Source organism: Gouania willdenowi, chromosome 5 (genome assembly GCF_900634775.1).
Source record: "Gouania willdenowi chromosome 5, fGouWil2.1, whole genome shotgun sequence".
In the NCBI taxonomy this organism is placed as follows: Eukaryota; Metazoa; Chordata; class Actinopteri; order Blenniiformes; family Gobiesocidae; genus Gouania; species Gouania willdenowi.
This window is the reverse complement of record NC_041048.1, coordinates 37,669,598-37,695,635: the sequence shown is the minus strand read 5'-3', so window position 1 is coordinate 37,695,635 and position 26,038 is coordinate 37,669,598. Positions and strand designations below refer to the sequence as shown.

The window sequence follows — 26,038 nt, the reverse complement described above, 5'->3', positions numbered from 1 at the left end:
CTCTAACCACTGATATAATCTCAAATATCACAAGGTTGGAATGTAAATCAAAGGAAAAGAGGCTACAAGGAACAAAAGTGGAACTAATAGAACGTCACATTGAGAATGGTTGTTCACACTCACCTTCTACTCACAAATCAATACAAACATTAATCAAAAATAAGTATGATTTCAGGAAATTGTTACATTTATGCAAGATATAGGCCTACATAACGTTGTATGTTTACACATGTATAACCACACAAAGCATTCTGAGGTGAATGAAATATGTTGAATAAAACATAATGTGGCTTAAAAAGGTCTTTGATCCCTTATTTTATTTTTTTGAATGACTGAGTGTCTGTTTCATGTAAGTTATAATCTCATAATATGGTTTACACATAATAAGATATGGGTTTTAGATTATTTATTAAAAGTTGTTCAAAGCATATTAATGCTTGGTAAGGGAATCTCCATCCCTTGCCGGTCATCGTGAGTTTCCGTAAGCACTCGGGTGTTTGTGTTGTCGTTGCAAGGAATTGTGGGTCAGCATTATCTGGTCTCCTTTGCTAAAGTATGTATCAGTGTTTCCTAGGCTAAAGGGGGTTATAAAGGAAGCATTGAGCCTCCTTTCTTTAGCCTAAGAGACTTTGAACGCACTTTATCATGGCCACCTCAAAGGATCTTTTAACTGTTTAACTTAGCGGTTGTTCCGTGGTTCCACGTGTCGTAGTTAACAAGCAGGTAGCTGAAGATTTTGCGTGTGTGTATTTCTCTCTCTCTCCCTCTGCTTCACACAGCGCTGCGCTGAGAAGGAGAGCTTTTAAAACTTTGATGGAGCAGTTTAATCCGTGTATCATTCGTTCATCATTATGTAACAAAAACACTCATTTGATTATTTGTTTCCAAAACCAAAATGAAAAGACGCAAAACGCCTTGTTTATCAAATTTCTAGCTCTTCTGCATCAGTACAGAAAACGGAAAACGAACACCTTTATTCGTTTTCTCCATTAGCGATTTGCCAAAGTACGTGACCTGGAAGTGAAGAGTCACACATTCCGAGATATCTTTAGCTCTGCAACACTTAAGAGTCTCTAAATCCTCCGAAATGTCCGTGAGGAGGTTCTGTGCCCAACACCAGCTAAAGCGAAAAGGACACGTTTCAGATGCACAGTTGGAAGCAGCGATCTTGTCATGCCGAACTCCCTTTAGCATAGCCGTTAGCTTCAGATGAGAGTACACTTCTGGGTCACGTACTTTGGCCAATCGGTAATGGAGAAAACGAATAAAGGTGTTCGTTTTCCGTTTTCTGTACCGATGCAAAAGAGCTTGAATTTGAAAAACAAGGCGTTTTCCGTTTATTTCATTTTGGTGTTTCATGTTTTTGTTACATAATGAAAAACGAATGAACGAATGATACACGGATTCAGTTTATTACTTGTTTGAATATTTATTCCTGTTAATGTTGATGTAATATAGAACAGAAAATTGAACAGTTTGTTGCTTTATGCACATCTGACATCACGTTATTTTCCTCTGCTAATTTATGTTCTGGGGTTGTTAGAATGGTTTCTTTTTGTGTTTAATAATATAATTATGTATCTTTATACTCAATAATCCTGTTAATAAAATATATCTTCAGTCAGGCCAACTTTTGTCAAAGCTATTTTCAGGACAAGGACAAACAGTTCTTTTTCATAATTTTATGAGATTGTGCTTGTTCTACATCCCCTGTTTTTATTAGTTGTTAAATATTTTTTACTTGGTGTTCTACCTCATCTTTGTTCATTTCAATAAATGTTCCTTTTTTTTTTTAAAAATTGAGACTTGTACCATTTGTTATCATCATTGTGTAATTTTTATGACGTAAATTGAGGGAGCAAAAGTAGTATCGGCTCAAGAAAATCGGCAGTCCGTATCAGTCATCGGCTAAGGCTGATGGGAAAAAAAAATCGGTATTGGCCCTAAAAAACCCATATCGGTCGATCCCTACTCAAGAGTGCTTCAGATTGATGCTACTTTATATTGTTTTTTGACATACAGAGGCTGGCCAATGATTCCCTTCTTCAAACAACTATTTTGTCCACTTTCCGAAGAGCACCTGAGGAGCTCCTTATATTACCGTGTTGAACACGAGACCCCACGCAGTGCTCACCCACCCCTGCTCTAAAATGTATTAGGTTTTTCAAAGTAAAACGTCCAAAAAATGTACAAACTTCTCAGAACTGACACCAGGCATTGGCAGCGCACACCCTCACGTTTGAATCCAACAGGTTGTCGGTGCTGTGATCTATCCCCGCATGTTAAAACACGATGCCTGGGAATCCCACACATTGTCATTTTCTCTGCACCTGCTCCATCTGCTCTCCTGGATGTTGTTCAAAAAATACACGTTTGATCGTTTCCATTGAGTCAAAAGTTCATCCAGCTGAGTTGAAAGTTCTTATTTAACAGTTTTCTACACATGCCACTTTTATTACCTGCATCTCAAAGAGTTTCTAATGAGAATTGAAAGAGGTCCAGAGAAGTATGACTTTTTACATCACAGTTCTGGCAAACAAAAGCTCTTCTGGAGTCCAATCTGCTTAAAGTATTTTCAGAGAGTTTTTTCTTTTTTCTTTTTCAAGTCTCACTCAAAAAGAGGTTAAAATAAAAGCCTTTGTTCAGCGTTTCCTCTGTGATGTGATCCCGAGCCCTAATTGGGTCGAGGCAAAGCTCAGCTGCAGGTCATAAAAACACAGCTTTGTAATAAAAGTCGCTCTCTGGTGAAGTGACAGTTAATCCTTTCTCTAGTTGATCCACTTTAGCCTGTCTTCAGCATGTCATTGATCAGCATCAGTCAGTGAATCAGTGACAGCCACACGCTCTGACCACCATGTTACGGTACTTTTTGAGGATGACGTTGGAGCTGTCGTCAAAGTAGAGCACTGAGATGCCGTGCAGCTGCGTAGGAGCACAGCAGGGCTTGGGCACTAAATCTGGATTAATAAAGTGAACCTGTGGGGGAAAAGAAACAGTGTTTTAAATTCTGTAAATCCTTTGAATTAAGATGAAATGTTAAATCTGTGTTTCTCAAATGGGGGTACGGGTAGCCCTAGAGGTTTGCAATGGCACTAAAGGGGGTACTTGAGAGAGGGAAAGAGTGGAAAACTAACAAATAAAGTGTCAGCCTTGGTCCCACCGCAGACGTGAGATGATCGTAAATGATAAAAACTATAGAAATAAATCTATTCAGGAGCCACTAAATTAGTGTTTTTCAACCTTGGGGTCTGGACCCTATGTGGGGTCACCAGAACTTTCTGAAAAATCGAAATAGATTTTTGATATTTTTGGAGTGTTCTCTTTTTATTAAAGCAACACACAATCTTAAAAAACAGTATTTCTATACTTTAACTTGTGAAATATAAATCAAGTTAAACTAAAATGCAGTAAAAATATATATATATATATATATATATATATATATATATATATATATATATATATATATATATTTATATTTCTGAGCTCAAACACATCAAAAGCTAATTCCAGAGAAAAAATGTATTTGGGGTCACCAGAAATTCTTGATATCAAATTAGGGTCATAATCCAAAAAAAGTTGGGAACCATTGCACTAAATACCGTTTCTTTCCACTTATTTACAAAATGACATTCTTTAAAATGTGTTTTTATCACTCATTCATTCCATCAGTTGTTTAAATAGTTTTCTAAGCAAAATGTAGTAGTCAGACAAAGGGGGTACTTGGATTCAGAAATAAAAGAAAGGGGGCACTTGAGCAAAAAAAGTATGAAAACCACTGTGTTAAAGAGCCCGACTGACCAAAAATGTAGATTCTGTCGCTCTGTGCGCCGTTTTCTGCATTTTTATTTGCCACTTTTGAATTTGAAGTGTTGATTACAGAATTGCAACACTGAGATAACTGCACTAGTTCATTTTGCGTTTTTCCCCCCATTCATCCATGTTTAGCATTTGCAATTTAAGCAACTTCAACAGCGTTTCATTGTTTATCTGTTAGTCGGATTGGATCAAAAGTACTGAACTGATTTTGACAACATTTTAACCAAAGATAGACTTTACGCCATGGAAGATTCCATTACATTTTGGAAAACATCCAGACCAATATACAGATTTGGCATCAGTTTAAAAATAAATTAAAAAATCTCTCTTATCATTGGCAAAATTTCCAAAATTCATATCTTATAAACTTTTCTATTCACATCGTCCTTGTACATTGTCAGTTATTTGAAACATTTACCAAATTAATTGTCTGAAACACCAACAAAATACAGCCTTAAAATATATTTTAATAACTGTTTTGCACTGTAAGACCATACAATATCAATAATTTTGGGGGTATGGTAATGTTTATATACATTTTTGACATTCTTGTTGTGTGCGCGTTCGTTGACCCAACGATGTCCGAAAAAGACGTGTTCTCAACGTTGTTTCAACGTTGACTTGCTCAATGGCAGCTTGACATTAATTATTTCTTAAAAAGATTGCAGAGCATAAATGTTGATGAAGTACACCTGGATATGTACTTGGTGACTGTGGATAATACTGAATAATGATTGTTAATAAACAGAAGCACATACACAGCATGTGTCTGTGTCTGAGTGTGGAATTGCAAGGCTGTTTAAATTTCATATGTGAAATTGCTTCAAACATTGAACGTCATATGAGGTCGTGGTCATGGCGTTCAGATGCCGACCTATTTTGGACGTCATATAGACGTGCAGATGTGGTCCAGACCGACCGACGCGTTATGAACGTGATCTGGAGGTCCGTGGACGTCGGATGTTTAGTGGGCTTGATCAAGCCTTTTCTAAAATTCCACACTACAAAATTAGGGCCGATATCGGATCGGAACAAAATCAGTGTCGGCCAATACTCAAAGCTGCAATATTGGTATTGTATCGGAAGTTAAAAGTTGTATCAGGACCTCCCTACTGAAAATGTCTTGAAAGTAGAAGAAATGTGCAGAATTTTTCATTTTTTTTATTTGATGGAAAAGCGGCAGAAATGGGAGCATTGTAGCAAAAATGCATTAACAGGAGCAAAAATATGGCAGGAAAAAGTGATGAAAATAGATTAAAATATGGCAAGTTTTGTGTAGTTGCAGAAATAGAGTAAAAATAAGCAAAACTGTGATTCTTAGTTTCTTGAAGACATCTGGTGACCCCCTCCTAGTGTCTCCCGACTGCAAAGGGGGTTGAGAACCCCTGTGTTAGCACACACTTGTCCAAACCTGGTCTTAGAGGGCTGCAATTCTGCAGATTTCACAATCATCATAAAGCCTAAACACTCCTGTGCTCATGAGAGGACTTTTATTGGCTTACCAGAGTTTGCACGATAGCATGATTGGTGGCGTTCATGTAAGAATTGAGGGGGAAGGCACACTCGCCCTCACAGTAATAAGCTGAATATCCCTCTGGGGCTATGATCCAGTCCTGATCACAGGTAAACAACAAGCAGAGGGGTTAGAAAACAAACCCTCTTCATGATATTTATCTAAAATATCCTCTGTGTCACCGTACCTGCCATCCCAGATCTTTGAAGCTGACATACAGCTCACGTCTGTTACACCCCTCCTTGGGGACACCAAAGGTTTCTGAAACAAAGAAGAGGGGAACATGAGTTAACAAGGATGGTGGTGAGCACATTTCCCAGGGTTCAGACACCTGCTGCAGACTCCACTGCCTTCATCACGTCTTGGCTCGTCCTTTGGGGTTTGGAATGTTTGGAGTGGCGACGCTTCTGGCCGTGAGCCGAGCGGATGCTGCGCAGTCGCACTTCATTGGCTTTGAAAAACACCACCAGGAAAGGCTGCTTGTTCCTGGGACCACTGCCTGTAACCAAGCCAGAGAGTTCAGGGCTTCGCCTCCGTCCTTCAGACACGGACAAAAAAAAATACAACAAATTAGACACAAAAAAAAACAGTGGTTCTCAAACTTTCTGAATCCAAGTACCCCCTTTGTCTGACTACAACATTTTGCTTTAAAAACAACTATAGAGCATAATGATAGAGTGACAGTGATGACACATTTAAAAGGTGTAAAACAGTATTTAGTGCAGTGGTTCCCAACCTTTTTTAGATCGTGACCCCATTTTATTATCAAGATTTTCTGGCGACCCCAAATTTGTTTTTGATCATGTTTGAGCTCATATATATATATATATATATATATATATATATATATTTTTTTTTTTTTTCTTTTTTTTTTTTCAAACTGCATTTTAGGTGAACTAGATTTATATTTCACAAAGTGAACGTACAGAAATAGAGTTGTTTAGGATTGTGTGTTTTAATTTTTTTTTTATAAGGATAATTTAAAAAAATTCAAAAATCTATTTTAATTTTTTTTAGAAATTTCAAGCAACCCCACATGGGTCCCGACCCCAAGGTTGAAAAACTTGATTTAGTGGCTCCTGAATTGATTTTTTTCTATAGTTTTTATCATTCCGATCACACATGTAGCTATAACACAAGGTTTTACCACTCAACATTTAATCTCCACACCCACATCCTTGAATATTTCAGTTCTTTGGCTACAATAATTAATGATGATGATGATATAATAGTGATAGTGATAGTAATAATAGTAATGGTTATAATAATAATAGCAACAACAAAATAATATAAGAATCTAGTAACTATAATACAATAATAAAAACAATATTATTCATAAACAATATTTATTTATAATGTAATAAGAAAATAATAGTAACAGTTACCACAATCCAAAAACATGACTGTAAGGTAAATTCTAAATTGCCCATAGGAGTGAATGAGTGAGTGAGTGGTTGTCTGTCTGTGTTGTCCTGTGATGGACTGGCGCCCTGTCCAGGGTGTACCCCCACCCAGCACCCTATGAGAGCCGGAGATTGGCACAGGCAGACCCCCGCGACCCTGATAATAGAAATGACAATGATACAGTAGTAGTACAATTATACAATAATAATGTCAAATCCAATGTATAGCCTTAAACAATGTTGTCAATAAAAACCTGAGCACATCTGAACGTTTTCTAGGTTCCTTTTGTTCTATCTATGTCTGTATATCTATCATATCTGACATTTGTTACAAACAAACCACTGTAGGAGCGATGCCACCGGTCCAAGATGGCCGCCCTGTGGATGCACCACTCTAGTGGGCGGCAGCAGTCGATGCGGCGTCTACGTATTATGTCTATGGCTGCAGGTACACCTGTGATCTCCACACACCTGTCAGCAATTATCCTTCCTTGGGAGATGTACTAACTTTGTCCACCAGATGCCACCATTAGGACAACATGGTATAATTCTCAACTAAAGACTGACACTTTATTTGTTAATTTTCCACACTTTCCCTCTCTCAAGTACCCCGTCGTGCCATCGCGTACCCTCATTTGAGAAACACTGCACAAAACACACATTTTCAAAAGTAACTGAACCGAAAGGCCACATGCGGCAATCAGTCTCATTTTTTTGCCAAATACAGGTAAAAATTAACTTTGGTGGGTAACATTATAGTATTACTAGCCACTTTGGCTGGTGAAGAATGAAACAAATACCACTGTTTGAATTGGCAGGCTAAAGAAACAATGTTGCTACATTGTTGCCACATTGGGCTGTTTTCCACCAAGAAATTTGAGGGTTTGTGTGTGTGTTTAGACTTTAAAACGTAATGTGTATCTGGCAACACTGCTACTGGTTGTACTAATCCTACATTTGGCTGGTGGAAAATATGGTTGGCTGGTAACTTTAAGAATCTACTAGCCATGCTGGCTGGTGATCTAAAAAGTTCATTTAAAGCAAACAAAATGACGACAAAAACACACAAAACAACACATTACAGAATAGCTCTAGTCCAAAGACACACAAACTGTTCACAAAATTATACAAAATGACAGGAAAATACAGAAAACAAAAACACACAAATCGACAACAAAAATGCAGAAAATGAAAGAAAAATGCACACAATTACACAAAGAACACAATAAATAACAAAAACACAAATAATGACTCAAAAACACACAAAATGGCAATAAACTGAAAAAATATCAAAACCACAAAGACCAAAAAAAAAAAAAAAAAAGACAGAACCCTGTTATCCCCCTGTATTAATGCTCAGATTGCTGACAATAATATTGATCATGTGGCCCTCGGATTAGATACAGTCAGATGTTTGTGGCCCCCACTGTGATAGAGTTGCCTATCCCTGCTCTAGAGCCTTGAAGCTGGGGCCAAACTGTGTGGTTACGAACCATGACTGTCCTCCACGAGCAGGTGCAAACCAAGGTTCTGCTCAGGCTTCACCAACCAGAGGTTACTGGCTGTGGTCAGGTCAAAGACCAGCCACCCGTCTTCTGAGGCCCAAACCGTCCGCTGGCCCAGCAGCATCACTTTGATTTCCCTGTGAACGAATGCAAACAATCCCAATCAGATCATGTCAAAAACTTATGTTTCACGTAAGCTACACAGTTCTATGATAAGTATGTAAAACAATGTCAGATCAGGTACTGGAGAAGGCTTTATAGATGTTTCATCAGCATAGCCACAGTACAGTAGTTATTTATATGTACACACTGCATGTGTTTTTAAATACAACAATACTGTTTCAATGATGAGATCGTAATCCTCCTATTATCCTCAAATATTACACATTTTACCTCTGAGGTCCATCTGACCACAGAAAGATTTGCCTCCAGAAAATGATTTTCAGAAAAGGTTTTTGTGTCAGGCACTTTATTTGTTGAATATACATAAATAACCCCTTGATAATGAAACCTTGACCTGTTCTCCATCAGCCCAAACTTTTAAAGGGGACATATCATGGTTTTAAATCCTTCCTTTTCACACATAAATCATACAGTTATGGTCTATATAAAGCGGAACTGCACTGCTTGGGTCTGAATTCCTCATTATTATAGCTCCACAGGCCACTTTTCTGATGTGCTTCTAAGAGCAACTCGTTTTGGTGCGGTCTCTTTAAATGCAAATGAGACACTTCATACCCCGCCCCCTCTCCAGGTTCAACTCCACCCTGCTCGGCCATTTTTGTAGTTTGATAGAAGAGATATGGCTATGTAGCGGCACAGAAAAAATGTATTCACACGTTATTTACACAACGTCAACAACAGAAGACTTGTCCATCCAGCTTTACATGTTTGAGCCAGAGTCTGACCCAGCAAAGCGAGATGAAAATGAAGATGATGAACCTGCAGAACCCTAACAAGTGAGCTAACACAAGCACCGAGCTAACGCTAGCGCCGAGCTAACGTCACGAAATGCATTTTAATACAGTCTTTTCGGAGACAAAAACGGCAAAATGAAATGACTAATGAAAACTTTAGACTTAAATTAAATCACGTAGGCCATATCATCAAGGATCTAAAACGAGCACACAGCGCTAACATATGAAGTCTGAAGACGGTGCAACTGCTAATGCTAACAGAACAATGACAGGGACGTCTTATCACACTTTTTAGCGTTATTTACAGCTTACCGAAGTGCTCTGTTCTCCAAAGATAGAAGGAATTGAACCCTCAATCAGACAAAGTCTTTCGGCAAATCCTTCTTTATACTGGTGGAGGTTGCAGAAGCAGTCATCCTTGAAGTGCTTCGTGCACACAAAAATGATCTTACCCACAGATGTGGGTACATTTCCGTGAAAAATAAAACTCAACCAAGCACTTTGAAAAGGTTCTGATGCTGGGAGACGGTGTAATGAAGCGTGTGGGTTACTACATCCAACAACCAAACATTTTGACTTCTCCTCTCGTAACTTCTGCATCCTGGAGCTTGGACTACAAAATAAAAGCGAGAAATAAAAATGGCGGATTGCTTGAAGTGTTGAATGTCGATGTCCTAATTTGGCAGTTCCGCTGACGTTATTGTTCAAAAAACATAATAGAGAATCGAAAAATCGAAACAGATGACCAAAACAGAATATAAAGATATCAACGGAGCACCTGAAGAGATTAATTTGAACTTTTCTGTGCTTCTAAACAATCTAAATATACATCAAAATGCATTTAAGGGCTAAAAAAGTGGATTTAGCATGATATGTCCCCTTTAAAGAATTAATTAAATAGTTTTCATCCAAATCTTCTCAAATTTACTGACAACATTAATAACCACAAGAGTATGGACCCCCTTGGTTGTGGTGAACATATGACCTTTCCTCCAACTGAAAAGTATCAACTCTGCACCTGCAGGTGTGGCGATGTAAGGTCACACACAGACAGACAAGTTTTACACAGCTAAAACGGCTTGGGGTCAAATTGACCCCAGGGGAACACCAATGCCATAATGTGTGACGAAGCTCTCCTGTGAATATCGAGCTTGTACCATGATGTAATGACCAACTGGCACCATGTAGGTGGCAGCAGCACACCTTTGGATGAGAGATCACCTGTGATGGGCAGAGCTCAATGGAAGAGGAAAAAATTTTATCAAAAAACGGGGCAAGCGGTGAGAGTCGGCATGTCAGGGAGGAGGAGGAAGTTGCGTGTGTGGAGAATGATGGGGGGAGAGACTTGGAGAAAGGACAAAATATAGTCAGCAAACCATTCAATTCTGACCCAGAAAGCAAAATAATAATAATTTTGCCATCAAAAGCCTGGTCTCATTGTTGTTTTTGTAGTTTTCTAGTAGGAAACTAAAGTAAAAAAAAAAATAAAATGTTTCAAAGTCACTAATAGGTTTTTTCAGAAAAAGCTGTTTTTCTCAGCTTTTTGTCACAAACTGGCGATTTGTGTGAAACTTGCCTCTATTCAACTGCTGATTACAGAAGAACAAAACAAGCTAGAAACTAAATTATTTTTTCTGATGAAACTAGAGAGTCTAATCTTTTTTAATCAGGTTTCAGGTTTCAGATTGTCATAGAACAAAACATTGTGTGGGTCTTAAAAAAATCATCGAAAATCATCTAAAACACCTGGCAATATGGGGTTGGCTGCTGTGAAAAGGCCTAGCAGTGAATGAGTTAATCAACTGCACCCATCAAATTAGGTAAAGTCCTGAAATTTGAAGCAAAAAAAAGGTCAACTATTTTTTTTTGTATCATAAACATTGAATGGGGTCAAATTGACCCCAAGGATAATAGGAGGGTTCTCGTATTCATCAAATTCCTGCTCAGTCTTTATCAGACGGTTTACTTAAGCATAGCGCATCTGTTGAGTTTTACAACCAACAGTGGAATGCACCAATTACTCAAAGGTGTAGAAGGAATGTGCTTCATTTTCTAGAGAAGTATAGCTCGGGCGAGCACAGATCAATCAAAACATCACCTGTCCAGTGTCCACATGCCAGATATCCCTACATGTTATTCATTTTTTCATGTCTTCTGTGAACACTCCATTTGTTGACATTTCATAGAAGTGTTTTAACTTCATTCAAATTATCACTGGGAAAAACTAGAACAAAAATGGTGTCAAGCCAGTCACTGTCCACCTCGTCTCATGAAAAAACACAAAAATCACGGTGAGAATAAAGGAAAAACACTTGTACACATTTGTCAAGGGGACTCCACATATCTTCTTGTACTGTGTGAAAATGTCTGCACGTTCAAGCTGCATTTTGGACCTATTTACTTTCTTTTCAGAGTAAATCGTGCTGGATTTATTTATCTATGAGGCACACACTATCATTGATAATTCCAGCAAGTTCTTTTTCAATAATATGTTAAGGTTTCATTTATTCAGACAACTGTTTTTCGGGAAATTTACTTTGATCTCTTGACATGTTTCGAGTGTCAAATGTCAGTCTTCTTCAGAGGTATCTGCTGATCACTTTGATGTTTCTTTCACTTCCATGTGATAATTCCAGCAAGTTATTTTTGTCATCTTCTTGAATAATATGTTAAGGTTTTACTTATTCAGTCTCTTGCTGCAATGATCACATGGAAGTCAAGGAAACTTCAAAGCCAGTTGACCATCGAAACATGTCATGAGATCAATGGACATTTCATGAAAAACGGTCTGAATAAATGAAACCATAACACATCATACACTATGATTTCATCAGATAAAAAAAAAACGCTTTAAGGCAAGTTTGCACTTTGTGTGTGACAAAATGCATTCATTTCAGCTCCCTGTATCAACACCTAAACCTCAGCATTGAAGCTTGTAGAGGCTATTGTTAGAAGAACAGCCTTTTTAATGCCTATAAAAATAAACACCCACGTTGTCTCATTCTGCCCTGAGGACAGTTGCTTTGTTTAACAGAGTTCCAGACGGCGGGCAGACGTTTGTCTTTTGTCTTACCAACTACCTTTGTGTGTTTGCAAACGACACTGCTGTTGTCCCTCAGAGACGACACCCTCCGTAGACCTTCACCACCCGTTAGCATTGTTTAAGCCATTCAAAAACATAAAGTCAGCCTCTGCTGTCCAAAGAACGTTATCTAAAAAGGTTTCTTTATTCCTCACAAAGGCATTTCCAAACAACAACAAAAACAGCAAAACTGATTAAACAAATGGAAGTCCACTTATGAGATCCATCTTAAAACAGCTTTGTATGAATTAGTGTGTAGCAATATATAAAGATCAAACGAGATTAAAAACACAAAATAGGTCTATTCTAGATCCAGTTCTTCTAAACCCCAAAAAATACAATTATACTAAATAACTTAAACTTCTTGTGGTTTTCTCTCTATTTGTGTGTTTTTGTTGTTGTCTTGTGTGTTTTACTTTTGGGCCGCAAAAAACGAGCTTAAAGGCCACATGTGGCCCCTGGGCCGCCAATTGCCAATTTCGAACAAGTGTATCCCGAGTAGATCTAATCTAAGTAGTGATAATTAAAGAGAGAAAATAGAAGATAGAGGAAGAGCAGGGTGAGAATAACTTATTCAGGGGCTTCTGGAGGATCTGGTAGACCAGCACCCGGAATGTTTCATTGTCGTTGTGTTCGTGGATAAAATCTTTACAAATCCTGAGCTCAGCAGCCGTGATGGCCTCGCCCTCTGGAATACGAGAAAGATCGAATCGAAACTCTCTCGCCTGCTGCCGGACAAGAAGATCCCGATCCTGATCAACTGTGAAATAAAAAGAAAGAGACAATGCTAGTTAAGATGGTGACTTTAGGAAACAGATTAGACTATAAGGGTGTAAGAAAATTTTGATTCCGCAACATATAGCATTATTTCAGCGCACGATCCCAAACATTTCTTTTGTTAAGAAAAAAAAAAACATTTAATTGCGCTAACATATGCATAGCACGTAAACGCCCAGTCACAAGGTGTCAGTGAACCACATCAGACCTTGTTAAACTACCTCACTCCTCAATGCATTTTAGCTTGAAGTTGATTGCACTTTATTTTCATAAAAAATATTGGGCACTTTTATAGATTTATGTGGTTACTTTTTTTAAAGAATTTAAGAACTTAACAGAATCAACAATCTGTTGTAGAAGCAAAAGTTAAAGATAGATAGATACCTTTATTTCAGACTCGGGGTCCATAAAAACCAAACAAACAAAAAATTCAATTTGACAGTTTTATAAATATACCACTTGTTTTTTATATTGGTGCTTGAATTACAGATAGTTACCATTTAGTTGCTCTTGCAAGTTTAAATAAAAGTAATAAATTGTATTTTATACCATTTTGCAAAGAAAATTCAATCTCACTGCAAACCAAACACACCCTGTTTCATGCATACAAAGTCAAACACCAGTGGTGGTAGAGAAGCCCACCGGTGGCCATGCTTTTGTAAAAAAAAGGTTAAAAGTTGACAGAAATTTTGAAATGATGATTATTGTGTTATGAGCCGTTTATTAACTATACTTAAACAAAAGACACAATCTCAAAATATGGTTTTAACAAACACAAAAATAAAATAAAAAATAAAATGAAATAGATATCAATTTTTTTCACTTAAGTGAAATCCTAGTGAATCTTAACAAGCCATTGCTGGTCACATTTAAAAGTAAAATAAATTAACATAAATAAAAAAAAGTGCAAATATGACCAAGGAGTAAAACCAGGAAACTGAAGCTTTAGTGATTGACAAGCCTACAACATGACAAACGTGAAAACAATTCGTTATTTCATAATAGATATTCCATTTTAGTCAGTGTACTGTATTTACATCAGCTATTTGTTTTGACCAGCAGAGGGCGCTGGTAACCCAGTGTTCAGTTGACATGCAGCTATTCAAGCAGTGAAGAAGAGATGCTATGCTAGCAGACAGAGCTGATAGAAAAACGTGACTTTTACAGATATTCACATAATATTACAGATGGTGCTAAAGGGGTAAGGAATCATTGATGAACATAGTAGTCGGCGATTCCAGTTTTGATGCGCGCAATGCACAGAAGTACCAGTAACATGCAATGGGGTTGCCAGGTTGGGGGCCCTCTAGTGGCCAGGGGGCCCTAAGCAGCCGCTTAGTCTGCATTTTGGAGTTTTAGGAATTAACAATATCGCTAAAGATGTCCCGATACAACTTTTTCATTTCCGATATGTTACCAATATTGCAGCCTTGGGTATCGGCCGATACCGATATTGATCCAATATCAGCATGAATCATACTTTTTTTTTTAATTAAAAAAAATTAATTACTTAATTTGGTGAGTCAGGGCTTGAGACTGCGACTAAATTGGTCGCCTATGCGACTATTTTTACAGTGCGTGCGAGTGAAAATTTAATCTGGTCGCATCTGTGCGAGTGCCTTATTTTGAAAATCCAAAAGGTGGAAACTTCCTCGACCTGTTGAGTCTTCCTCCTGTGAATCAGGGTCCGACACAGACACTACATGCACTGCCATGTCCCCAAACACACAGCTGCTGTGTCACCAACACTGGGGAAAGACATGGTCCGTGCTGCGTTCACAGACACTGGGACAAACACACACTGGGAACCTCATCAGAATCAGCATGGAGGGGCCAGAACTGATGGACTATGATGCCATGCCAGATGTTCAGCCGTGGTTCTCCCAGGGCAGAGGTCTGCAACCTACGGCTCAGGAACCTAATGTGGCTCTTTGATTCCTATGCAATGGCTCCCTATAGCTTTAAAAAATAACTATTGAAATAGTTATTGTTTTAACAGAGGCTATTAATGACCAAAAAAAAAACAGAATATACAACTTGTTAACCTAAAAATAAATCACATTGTGCATTGACTCAGCACCTTCCTACTTCACCCTCTGCAACATCTACAGACCATAAACTTTCCTGCACCTGTGGCTTAAATCCCTGGTAAGATAACTAAACCAACTAAAAAACTATTCTGGAAGAAAGTAGAGATTTTAATAGTGTGGGGACAAATTAATTTAACCGCCAATGTGCCTGTTAAATATGCATGCTTTATGTGTGGCAAGAAATTCGCAATTAGCATGTGTTGACTACATGATCAACTAAAAAAAAAACTTCTTTATATAACATTGTGTTCATGTAAATTGAGATCCGTAAGAATTTGAAGATTCAAGATACTGTTTTATTTCTTACTACGGTACGACAGTTAAGTCAACTATTCATCAGGCATCAGCATGCGTGGCTTGAAAAAAAAAAAAACAAAAAAAAAAAAAAAAAAGGGTGCGATCAAATTCTGTGCCACCACTGGAAAAGTTAGTGTAGAGCCATGAGAGTGGAATGTTAGAAAAGGCTTGATCAAGTGATGTTACACAAACAGAGAACAATAGTCAGCAGAAGTAGGTATGAGAAAAACTGACCCATTTATTATTAACCCATTGGTTACAAACCTTTTTACAAAGGCCTTTCCGTAGCCTTTTTTATACCTCGTTGTCATTGGTTTTAAACTGTTTTACTAGTTATGTTCATTATAGGTCTTAGGCTTTTTTTTTATAGCACTTTGAGATTTCTTTAATGTAAAGTGCAATACAAATAAAATCTATTATTGTAAAATTTTAACCTTCAACATAATATCTACAGTATTCTACAATTGAATACAATTAATAAAAAAATTAATTGGGAAAAAATAATAAAGAAATTGGAGAATCATACGGAGCCCCTTAAGGGACATGGATATTTTTATTTTATTTTATTGCGTGCTCACGTAATACTAGTATTGTGTAAGCGAGCATGTAAAGGTAGAAAAAGGCAAAATTGGCAAAGATAGTAAATACATGTGCCTGTGTGGCAGATTTGCAAAATGTATGAGCAAATTTAACCCCAGAATTGTCTTTCTGGTGAGACTTTATGGAGTCAAAAATATCAAGATTTATATCGTATATCGCCATTTTGAGAAAGAAAAAAAAAAAAAAAAAAAAAAAAAACCAGCTGGACGCAGACACTGAAAGACTCCGACATTTCTAGGTTTAGTACAAACTTGCAAAGGTCTGTACCATCAGAAGGTCAAACACTCGTCATCTGATAAAATCCCTCAGAAGTGTTGTTGATGTAAGGCCCTCTCTGATGTGTGCTGCACCGCCCGCAACACACGCACACACACGCACACACACACTTTTTCAGAAACAGGGAGAAATCCTGCCTTCCAGAGTAAAGCGACTGACCTAAACATCACTTAGGCTAGTCTATACACCAAAGTGGGGGAGAAAAAAAACACAAATCCGAGTCCCAATTTGGCTTCATGCTTAAATTACACACATGTGCCAACCACAAGAAAAGGCCTGTTAGGCACAGCCTGGAAAACCACAGCGACCAGGGCACTTTAGCAAACACTCACATAAAAGCCAGCCACACAAACTCATGTGTGTTTGCTCGCCCATACCTGCCTGATTACTTTGCAATGCATCATCATCATCATCCAGGGATTTTATTCTAGCAGTAGCTGGGGAGTCAGGACCCCCCCAAGCTCTCCAATGGGGTTTCTGTGTTGTTTTTACAGCATAAGTCAACCTTGGTGCCCTCACAGAGCAGCGAGGTGTTTGGAGAAGCCTCCCTGAACACTTCCTGCCCACCACACACCGCCATGACATCATCAAATCATCATTCCACGTTCCCACAGATGGGCCACTTTGGTTTTTAAGTCCAAAGATATACACACTCGCTCGCAGCAGGGCTCGATGGCACCACACACACACAAACACACACAGAGAGAGAGTCACAGTCCTTTAAAAACACAACACCGCTCATTGTGAAACAAAGTGCATTCTGAACCCTGCGAGTCATTTGTTTGACCGCAATTAAATTCCGGAGGGGATCGAGGGGCGATTTTATGAAAGCAATAATTGCTGGTAAGGACTCGGCGTGTTTACGCTGGGGACCATTAGCTGCAGAGATCAGACCTCAGATATGCAAACTTCCCCCTGGGAGGCATTTCAACACTTTGGATACTCCTGACACAGCAGGGGCCACACAGCTATCATAAACCTTATTGGAATTTTATAGTAGACAGCTGTATTTTTATTCTCTTGTGGCTACATAGGAGGTTTAGAGTGCAACAATAAAACTTTTACTCAATAAACATCATTAAAAAAGACATTATGAAACGTATTCATTGTTTTTAGAAATCGATTAAAAGCAGCAATTAAAGCCCAAAGCTGTTCTCCATCCAACATATAAAATTCTGCATGTGCTGCTGGTATGTTCACCACCCTGGTAAGGTTAACACTATTTGAAATGCTCTATTGCTAAAGCAGCTCGCACATTTAACCAAATAAAAAGAGGCAGAGATGTAAACATGTTACATGTTTTTATGTTTCCAGTTTGAGCTTCAAACGATAATGTGGCTAATAAATAAAATGTATAAACTTAGAAAAGATGAATGAGATTTTCTGGAGAGGATAAAGAAATTCTTGAGCAAGGTTTTATTTTTTCAGACAACTGTTTTTGGGGAAATGTACCTAAATCTCCTGACATGTTTTAACTGCCAGTGTGTGTGTGTGTGTGTGTATATATATATATATATATATATATATATATGAATAAAACAAAAGGAGGAGTGTGTGTGCACCAGAGCTGAGGAAGACCTGAATAAGTACCTGGAGGCTGATCCACTGTCTCTCTTAAGACCCCCTTCATTGGTGGAGGAACCATGAGACAGCTTTTCCTCTACTAGCCACATTAAACACTACCTATCCATCACTGGTACAAGTGTTGCAGCGGAAAGAGTATTCTCCACCGCTGGAGATATTGTGCCAGCACAGCGAAGCATACTCAGTCCAGAACACAGAGATCAGCTCCTTTTTCTGCAAAAGAACCTAGATGTTCCTGATAAACAGTAATCCCACATGGACAATTATGGACTGTATAATCCTACACACCAAACCCAAAATGTGTCCACCTTTGTTATGTGATTTGTTGAGAAATCACACAAAATACAAGTTAAAGATTGCAGTGTATTTGTACAATTTTATTTTTGAAATATCAAAGAAAACACCACTTTTATTATTGTGTATTTTGAAATGGGCACCTTATGGAGAGAAAAAGGCTTTATTCAGGCTATTTTATTTATGCAAATTATTTCTTGTACAGTAAGTAAGTTGTTATTTGTTTAGCATGAACACATGTTAACTTTTGTCTTAAATTTGCCTTTGTGTGATTACATCATTGGAATCAGTTTATTTTAAATGATCTTAGACAAACTGTATTGTTTTGATGCCATAATTTGCCTTAACACACTATGCATTCTATCAATTTGTGAACCAAGAGAATCGGTTAAAACGAAAACCAATTTTGAATCGAATCGTGACCCTAAGAACACCCAAAGATTCAAATCCCTACTGTTTATCAGTGAATATCAACCTTAGTTAAACTCTACTCATACTCATTATGTTCTCAGGTTTTCTAGTGCAGAAGTACACTTTACTATTGAAACAAAAAGTTTCACTAATAAGCCTTATATGCTCATAGAGGGTAGGAAAATGCAAATTCAGGCTTGTCATTGGCTTCTAAAATTATTACAACCAATCAGGGAGCTGGCTTTGGTTATAATCCCTCCTACTTCATTTACATTAGGTCTACTAGTACTACTAGTGAGATTTAGAGTGTATTAGTAGTACTAGTAAACAATAATTTTGTTTTACGAGTAAAGGTTTTACTACTAGCATATTTTAATTTTACTAGTACTAAGTGGCAACACAAAAATGCCCACGAATAGACAATTTTCCTTTACTAGTAAGGTGCATTTGTGCACTAGTGCACCAAAAACATTTACGAGTAAAAGAAACATTTGAAAATTTGTTTACTAGTACTATTATTGCACTGAAAATGTCAACTAGTACACATATAATCTCACTAGTAGTACAAGTAGATTGTTTAAATTCAACTAGTGGTACTAGTAGACCTAATGCAAATGAAGTAGAAGAGATTAAAACCAAATCTAATATTTTCAAAAGCAATTGGCAATTCTGAATTTCCTTTTTCCCACCCCCTCATTAGCATATACTGTAAATACTTTTGTTATTTCTTTATTTTTCTGTGTTCTGTCACGCGGCTTTGAGTCCCAAAAAGCGCTCTATACAATTGCTGTTTTATTATTATTGTTAATATTAAAAGTCTTAAGTTACTAGTAACACTTCTTCTCCCACTAGTGAAGTCTACTCTAGTGAACTCTAATTGAGTATCAGTACATGTACGCGAAATATGAGCATTCGTAGAGTTTGAGTATGGTAGATTTCACCAATATCAGAATTTTGCTCAAAGACTCTCCATAGTGAATCTTCTGGCTTTCTAGCACATCTAAAAACAGTATACTGAAACTACTCATGAGATTGTATGTGTACTAGTAGTAGCAGCTTACTAGTAAACAAAAAAATTGTTTTAATAGTAAAGGTTTTTTGTCACACTAGTGCACAAGTAGACCTTACTAGTAAAGCTAAATTGTCTACTAGTAGATAATTTTGAGTTATTAGTAGTACTACTAGTAGACTTAAAATATCTTAACCTGCTAGTAAAACCTCAAAGCTTTACTAGTGAGGTCTATTCACACAGTAATGCACCAAAAATGTTTACTAGTAAAACTACATTTTTGTAGTATACTCAAAATCTGACGAGCCATACTAGCAGACTGTTTTAGTCTACTAGTAGTAGTACTAGTGAGCTCTAAAAGATTCAAAAAGTACCAAATGCAAACTAAGTAGATGTGATAACAGATACAACCAAACAGTGATTGATTGGTATATTTTCTAAATATTTGCGTATTACTAGTCGTACTAGTAGACTTAAAATTAGTTACGAGCTTTACTAACAGTAAAGTGTACTCGAGCACTTGTAAACCACAATTGAGTGTATGTACTTCAAATGTTAGTACTAATAAAGCTTTACTATGGGTGATATTGATATTAGATTTATGCTCAAAGGCTTTTATGGATGCATCTGCTCACCACTTTAAACTGATGCAATAGAACATACATTTACGTAGAATGCCAAAAAAAGAAGAGTGATTTTGTTTATTATCTCTCTAAAGTTATAAGATCTTTGCTTTCTCAGTGAATGCTGATTCATCTGGAGCGTCTCTGCTAATGGGGACCTGTGGTCTTTGGAAGGGAAATCCTCTAATCCAGTTTAGTCATGATATCATAAAGACCTCACCACAAAAGAGTCGGCCAAGTCTTCTCTAAAAATACTTCCCCGCCATCAGCAAATCAAACCATGATGGGATTCAAAGATAAACAATATACACGCACTGTCTTTTTCTCATTATTTCAAACCATAATCACACCATTTCAAATGTACAACTGTGTAAATCTGCTTCTGCTTTTCTGATCTAGAGTATACAGATCCCATTAGTGAACAACTGCTAAGCTCAGGACTCCAGACATAAAACACATGTTCTGTACTTTATTCATTATTTCTCCAAATGTCTACTATATTCAACACTTGTTGAGAGCAAGAGAATTACTAATAACTCCTTGCCCCTGAAAGCAACCAAGTCCTTCACAGCAACATCGTTAATCTAAGAGGGACTGAAAAATCCCAGCCATCCGTCTACCAAACCAGAAGCTGGACAGCTAGCCATGGCCTGGGTTGGAAGATGAAAATCAATCACAAAAACATCTTCTACCACCTAAAGAACATCTCCAGAGTGAAAGGTTTAATGACTCAGAAAGATCATGAGAAGCTGGTCCATGCTTTTATCTCCAGCAGACTGGACTATTGTAATGGTCTTCATCAAACAGCTACAGCTGGTTCCGAACGCTGCAGCTCGGGTCTGAACCAGAACATAGAGGTCAGAACACATTACTCCAGTTTTAAAATATTTCCACTGGCTCCCAGTCAGCCTCAGAATAGACTGTAAAGTTCTGCTGCTGGTGTATGAATGTGTGAATGGGTTTGGTCCAGAATACATCAGTGACATGTTAGTCAGGTATGAACCCAGCAGGTCTCTCAGATCTATGGACACAGGTCAGATAGTGGAGCCCAGAGCTCACAGTAAACATGGTGATGCTGCTTTTAGTTGTTATGCTGCAAAGAAGTGGAACAAACTGCAGCAGAGCTGAAGTCAGCATCACATGGGAACATTTTTAAATCCAAGTTAAAGGCACGTTTTTTCTCTACTGCGTATGATTGAGAGAGAGATCTTTAAATCATGTTATTGAAGATTTTATGTTTTTACTGCTGATTTTAATGTTCTTATTGATTTTTAAGTGGATTCATTTTTTCCGTTGCACTTTTTGATCATGTAAAGCACATTGAATTGCCTTGGGTATGAAATGTACTATACAAAGGAATATATTTGCCTTGACTTGCTATGGTCGATATCGGCCAGCAACTGATTTCCACCTGAGATAGCAACCACCACCACCAGGCCAGACTTGGTTCTCTGGTCCCCCTCACTGAAGACTATTCACATCATGGAGCTTACAGACTCATGGGAGAATTTAGCTGCAGAGGCCTATGAGCGCAAGAAATTGCGCTACACAGCAGATGCTCAACAACAAGGATGGAACGCTAAAGTCTATGCAGGATGCAGGGGTTTTGTGTCTTCCTCTGCCACTAGGCTGCTGAAAGCCTTTAGGATACATGGTCAGGCTCTGCGACAGACAATTAAATCAGCCTTTGAAGTGGTCAAAAAAGCAGCCAATGGATATGGATCAAGCGGAAGGACCCTAGCTGGGGTCAAAAACCATCATGACATGCTCCCAGGTCAAGGTGTGCGGTCAGCTTTAGGCTTGACTCAGGGAAGAGGACGCACCTTGCCTTGCACAGTCCTGTGGGCTGCGCCAATGAAACAACCAGGCTTCCCATGATTGGCGTGTACGCTCATGCATAGTCACCCTGTAGCTGGCCACCTTTGATGAGGGTGTGTATTGTTAAAAAGGCTGAAACACCCACTGATTCAAAGCAACACTACTGATGTGTCCAAAAATGTACATCATTCACATATCTAAGATACAGCTCCCACGCCACTCTAATGGTAAACCTCATGTGACTGCCATCTTTTGGCACAAAGAATGGTTTAACATCACATCCCGTGTTTATTGAAAGGAAAAAAGCTGAATAAATTAATTATGTTCAGACTTCAGCAAAATTAAACAGACAAAACAACCAGAAGGAGAGAAAAGTTTAAGAGAGGCCTTTCTGAGTTCACTTGTCCACACTGTGAAACTATGATTTGGTTCAGAGGGAACATCATTCAGATATCAGAGCTACTGTAGGAACTCAGAGGAAAAACACAAACAAAAAAGCCTTCGCTTTCACTAAACTCAATGATGTCAAGATGAGCTCCAACTCCCACCATTCCCCAAACATGCAAACAGAGATGGAAGAGGCTTTACACAGCAGACACCTGCACAGATGAGGATTACACATGCAATAGCAAGCTCAGCTCATGCAGTTCACCGCACAGGTCCCCCCTTCCCGTTCCAAAACCTCTCTCCCTTAGGAGACACAAAAACACAAAATAAGAGAAAAATATACTGAATAAGAATTTTTTCTTTCCTTTCTTTTTAAACACACAAAAAAAAAAACACACACAAAATTATGATAGAAATTATTTTGATTAGAACATGAACTGAAAATACGAGGATCAGTCTCACACCAGGAGGGAGATTAAAATAAATGTATTCAGGAAGCACTAAATACGGTTTCTTTCCACTTATTTACAAAGTGAGATTCTTTCAAATGTGTTTCATCATCACTCATTAATACCATCATTGTGCTCTATAGTTGCTTTTTCACAGAATTCTGAGCAAAATGTTGTAGTAGGACTAAGGTGAAACTTGGATCCAAAAGTAAGGCCAAAAAAGTTTGAGAACCACTGCTCTAAGGGGCCAGATTTGGCCCACGGGCCTTCAGTTTGACACAGGTGTTCTAAATAATGCCATAAATATTACCTATTTGGCTCGCGCTGTCATAGGTTTCCCTCTGAGCCAAGGTGAAGTTAGAAACGAAAATCAAACATGTCCCATGGTCAGGTGAACTTACCCAGGTTAGTGAAGCTCATCACCGTGTCTGCGTCATCCAGGAAGCGACTATCCATGGGGGTCACCATGGGGGCCCTGTAGTAGGGATACCCAGGCAGCTGTGCGTCAGTGGAGATGATGTTGTACAGATCCAACATGAACACCGGCGCTGCGCTCTGTTTGGAGCCCAGATACGGCCGCGGGCGGTGCGGCAGCCCCAGGATGGAGAGGATCTCCCGCTGGATGTCCCTGCGCTCCTGGCTCCTCAGCCGGCCCTGGAGGAAGCTGGACTGCACCTCGGCCTCCACGGAGAAGTTGGAGACGGCGACTCGCACGGAAAGCACGCATGAGTAACTTAACCACCAAAGGATGAGCAGCAGCGCTGAGAACGCACTTCTTACCATGTTTACGCTGATTTTACGCACAGCGCAAGAAACAATAAGAGAGACACTAAGTTAAAAGGTCCGTAAAAGCATGAAATAGATTAAAACTGGCTACTTGTTAATCATCATCATCCTTTTGCGTTACGCACAGTCAGTGGGGACACAACAGTGCGTGCGCTCGGCTTGCTGGCAACGTGGGAATGGTAGTGTTGAGGCTGTGCGTCAGGGGAGGGGCTGGACAGGATGGTGCCACTGCCGAGGAACAACCACTGACACCAGTTATAGGGGCGCAAGAATTGGCATTCAAGTGGGATTGAAAGGAAACACTTTGTTTATGGAAGTAGATCTGTGTCTTTATTATTCAATCAAAAAACAAAAAAACAAAAAAGTTTACTTTAATCAAAAATAAATATTGGTTAATATTTTGCTCAAATGCAAAATAAAAAATAAAAAAATATTTGAGGCCCAAATAATTTATAAACACTTTTTTCTTTGATTGACAATGTTTTGTTTTTTTTGTTTTTTGTTTTTTTTTTCCATTGAAGCAAACTTTTATTTGATTGATGTGATTTGGGTTTTTTATTATTATTATTGAAAAGTGTTTTTTTTATTGAATAATAAAGACACAAATCTACCTCCATATTTGGTTCGAAGTATGAAAGGCCGTTTAGGAGAAAACAGTGAAAAAGTGAAACAACACAACAAAAACCATGGTTTTTCTCATTAGATGGCGCACTTGTACATTGATCCTGTTTGAAACACATTCAGATACACTGCCTACACAATAAAGAAGAGGAAATGTACGTATATTCTGCCGTTCACATTAAAAATGCATGTATTAATTTATTTTTTTCTACATTGAAAATATTGAAATATATTTATTTTTTTTACATTTAAAATGTATTAATTAATGTTGGCTTTAACTACGTCACTAATCATTAATACAAATTTACTTTATGGAACTACATAAACATATATTGTATATATAGTACACATACATATGGCGGTGTACTGTATAAACATTGTTTATCGATGCAGTTACTGAAGACAAATGACCAAAAATCTCAGTTATGTCACTAGGAATCAAGTGATTTGAATGGCCCGCCACTAACTTCCGGGAACAAATTCAGTCTTACATGAATCACGTGATGGCCATGCATTTCGGACTTCCGTTGTCGCAATTAAAGGACTCTGGGAAACGCTAGCTTCAAACTGCCTTATGCCCAAATTCTGGCCTTACATTTCCAACAATGTGTTCTTCAAGGTGTAACCAACGCTGGCAGAGAGGTTGTCATCAGCCAATTTGCCGATGACACTACTTTATTCTTTGCTCTTCAGGCAATACATTTATTTTCTAAAGCCTCTGGCTTGTCACTAAATATGAACAAATGCCAACTGTTGCCTCTTAAAGAATGCACTGAACCCACTATATGTAACATCAAGGTTCAAAAGGAAGTCATTTATTGGGGTCTTATTATCTGTAAGGATGAAACCATTAGGATGCTTTCAAATTTCCTACCAGTCATTAAAAAAACTCAAACCAAGTTCAACCAGTGGCTGCAAAGGGATTTAACACTTAAAGGGAGAGTTTTACTTTCCAAAACCTGTCAGGATTTTTAACTTCTTCTGGAAAAACCGTACACACTATATCAGGAATAGTGTTGTGTTGAATAATTATGAATCTGGTGGTCTTAATGTGTAGGATTTTACAACTTTAAATTATACTTTTAAAATTAATTGGGCTAATTCCTCAATACATCTTCTCAAAATTTGGTGGTTTGGAATTATTTTTAGGTTGCAATTCCAATGGTGACAACATTCCTGTTAAACTTTCTGGATTCCACAAGCATTGTCTCTTATCTACAAACACAATTTTTCACCTCCTAGATACATTATATGGAACAAAAGGGATATTCTATACAAAAACAAAACACTTTATTTCCCCAATTGGGTAGAGAAACAGGCTATATTAGTTGGACAGTTATTTAACAGCAACTTACATACTTTCAAATTTCCAATCTCTCCAAAACAATATACCATTTTATTTGATGTCATATCCATAAGTATTCAAATGCTCTTTAAAAACAACCGTTTGCCCCACCCTCTTTCTCTCCCTAGTCCTTTAGAGACAGAAATTGGTATAATCTGCTTTACTCGATCCAAAAACAGTAACAAGAAGATTTGTAGTTTTTTTCAGAAGGATGTAATTTTATCCCATACATTAAATCACACTGGAACAGTTTTGCAGCTGATATAAACTGGAAAAAGGTTTGGTCAATCCCCAATAAATATCTGATCACCAACAAGGTAAAATAAGAGTCCTTTAAAATATTACATAAGTACTACCCAATCGACCATTTCATGACCAAGTTTAAAAGAGACATTGATGTGAATTGTTGTTTTTGTGGAACCCACCCGGGAA

At 38.0% G+C, this 26,038-nt stretch overlaps 1 protein-coding gene across 1 annotated transcript; it reads right to left on the bottom strand.

Annotated features, from left to right (window-relative positions):
• Positions 1-1,914: 1,914 nt before the first annotated feature.
• Positions 1,915-23,637, bottom strand: LOC114463703 (bone morphogenetic protein 7-like). The gene is made up of 7 exons (XM_028447419.1): positions 23,256-23,637; positions 12,810-12,999; positions 8,229-8,377; positions 5,664-5,870; positions 5,520-5,593; positions 5,322-5,432; positions 1,915-2,976 (listed from the first exon to the last, which is right to left on the bottom strand). The coding sequence occupies exons 1-7, from the start codon at positions 23,635-23,637 to the stop codon at positions 2,827-2,829; spliced, it is 1,263 nt and encodes a 420-aa protein (XP_028303220.1). The 3' UTR covers positions 1,915-2,826.
• Positions 23,638-26,038: the final 2,401 nt, after the last annotated feature.